Source organism: Merops nubicus, unplaced genomic scaffold (assembly GCF_000691845.1).
Source record: "Merops nubicus isolate BGI_N331 unplaced genomic scaffold, ASM69184v1 scaffold13009, whole genome shotgun sequence".
NCBI classification, from domain to species: domain Eukaryota; kingdom Metazoa; phylum Chordata; class Aves; order Coraciiformes; family Meropidae; genus Merops; species Merops nubicus.
The window spans coordinates 30,644-30,951 of NW_008630255.1; the positions used below are offsets into that span (position 1 = coordinate 30,644).

The 308-nt window shown below is 64.9% G+C and overlaps 1 protein-coding gene across 1 annotated transcript in view; it reads left to right on the plus strand.

Annotated features, from left to right (window-relative positions):
* LOC103779592 (CUB and sushi domain-containing protein 2-like) overlaps positions 1-287 on the plus strand; it is a gene marked incomplete at its 5' end in the record, with an annotated part of 28,401 nt that extends 28,114 nt beyond the window's left edge. Inside the window, one exon of the mRNA XM_008947229.1 lies at positions 128-287. Coding sequence (XP_008945477.1) covers positions 128-287 — 160 coding nt within the window. The remainder of the gene's footprint in view (positions 1-127) is intronic.
* Between the last annotated feature and the right edge of the window lie 21 nt (positions 288-308).

Consider the following 308-nt stretch of genomic DNA (forward strand, 5'->3'; position numbering starts at 1 on the left):
AACTCACCCCTCTGGATGAAGGGCTGTGGGAATCACCCATGTGTCAACCTTAATTCAGGGCTCGGGGTTCAGACCCCAGCACTTCACCCATCGTCTCCTCTCTGCATTTTCTCTCTGCCCCCTGCAGGAGGAGACCAAAGGTCCCGTTCAACGGCTACGCGGGCCACGAGAGCACGGGGGTGCGGGGCACCTTCGAGAACCCCATGTACGACCGCAGCCTGCCCCCCAGCGACCTCCTGCCCGGCGAGGGCGACTTCACCGTCAGCACCGTCTGCACGGCCGTATAGCCCCGGCCCCGGTGAGCGGCC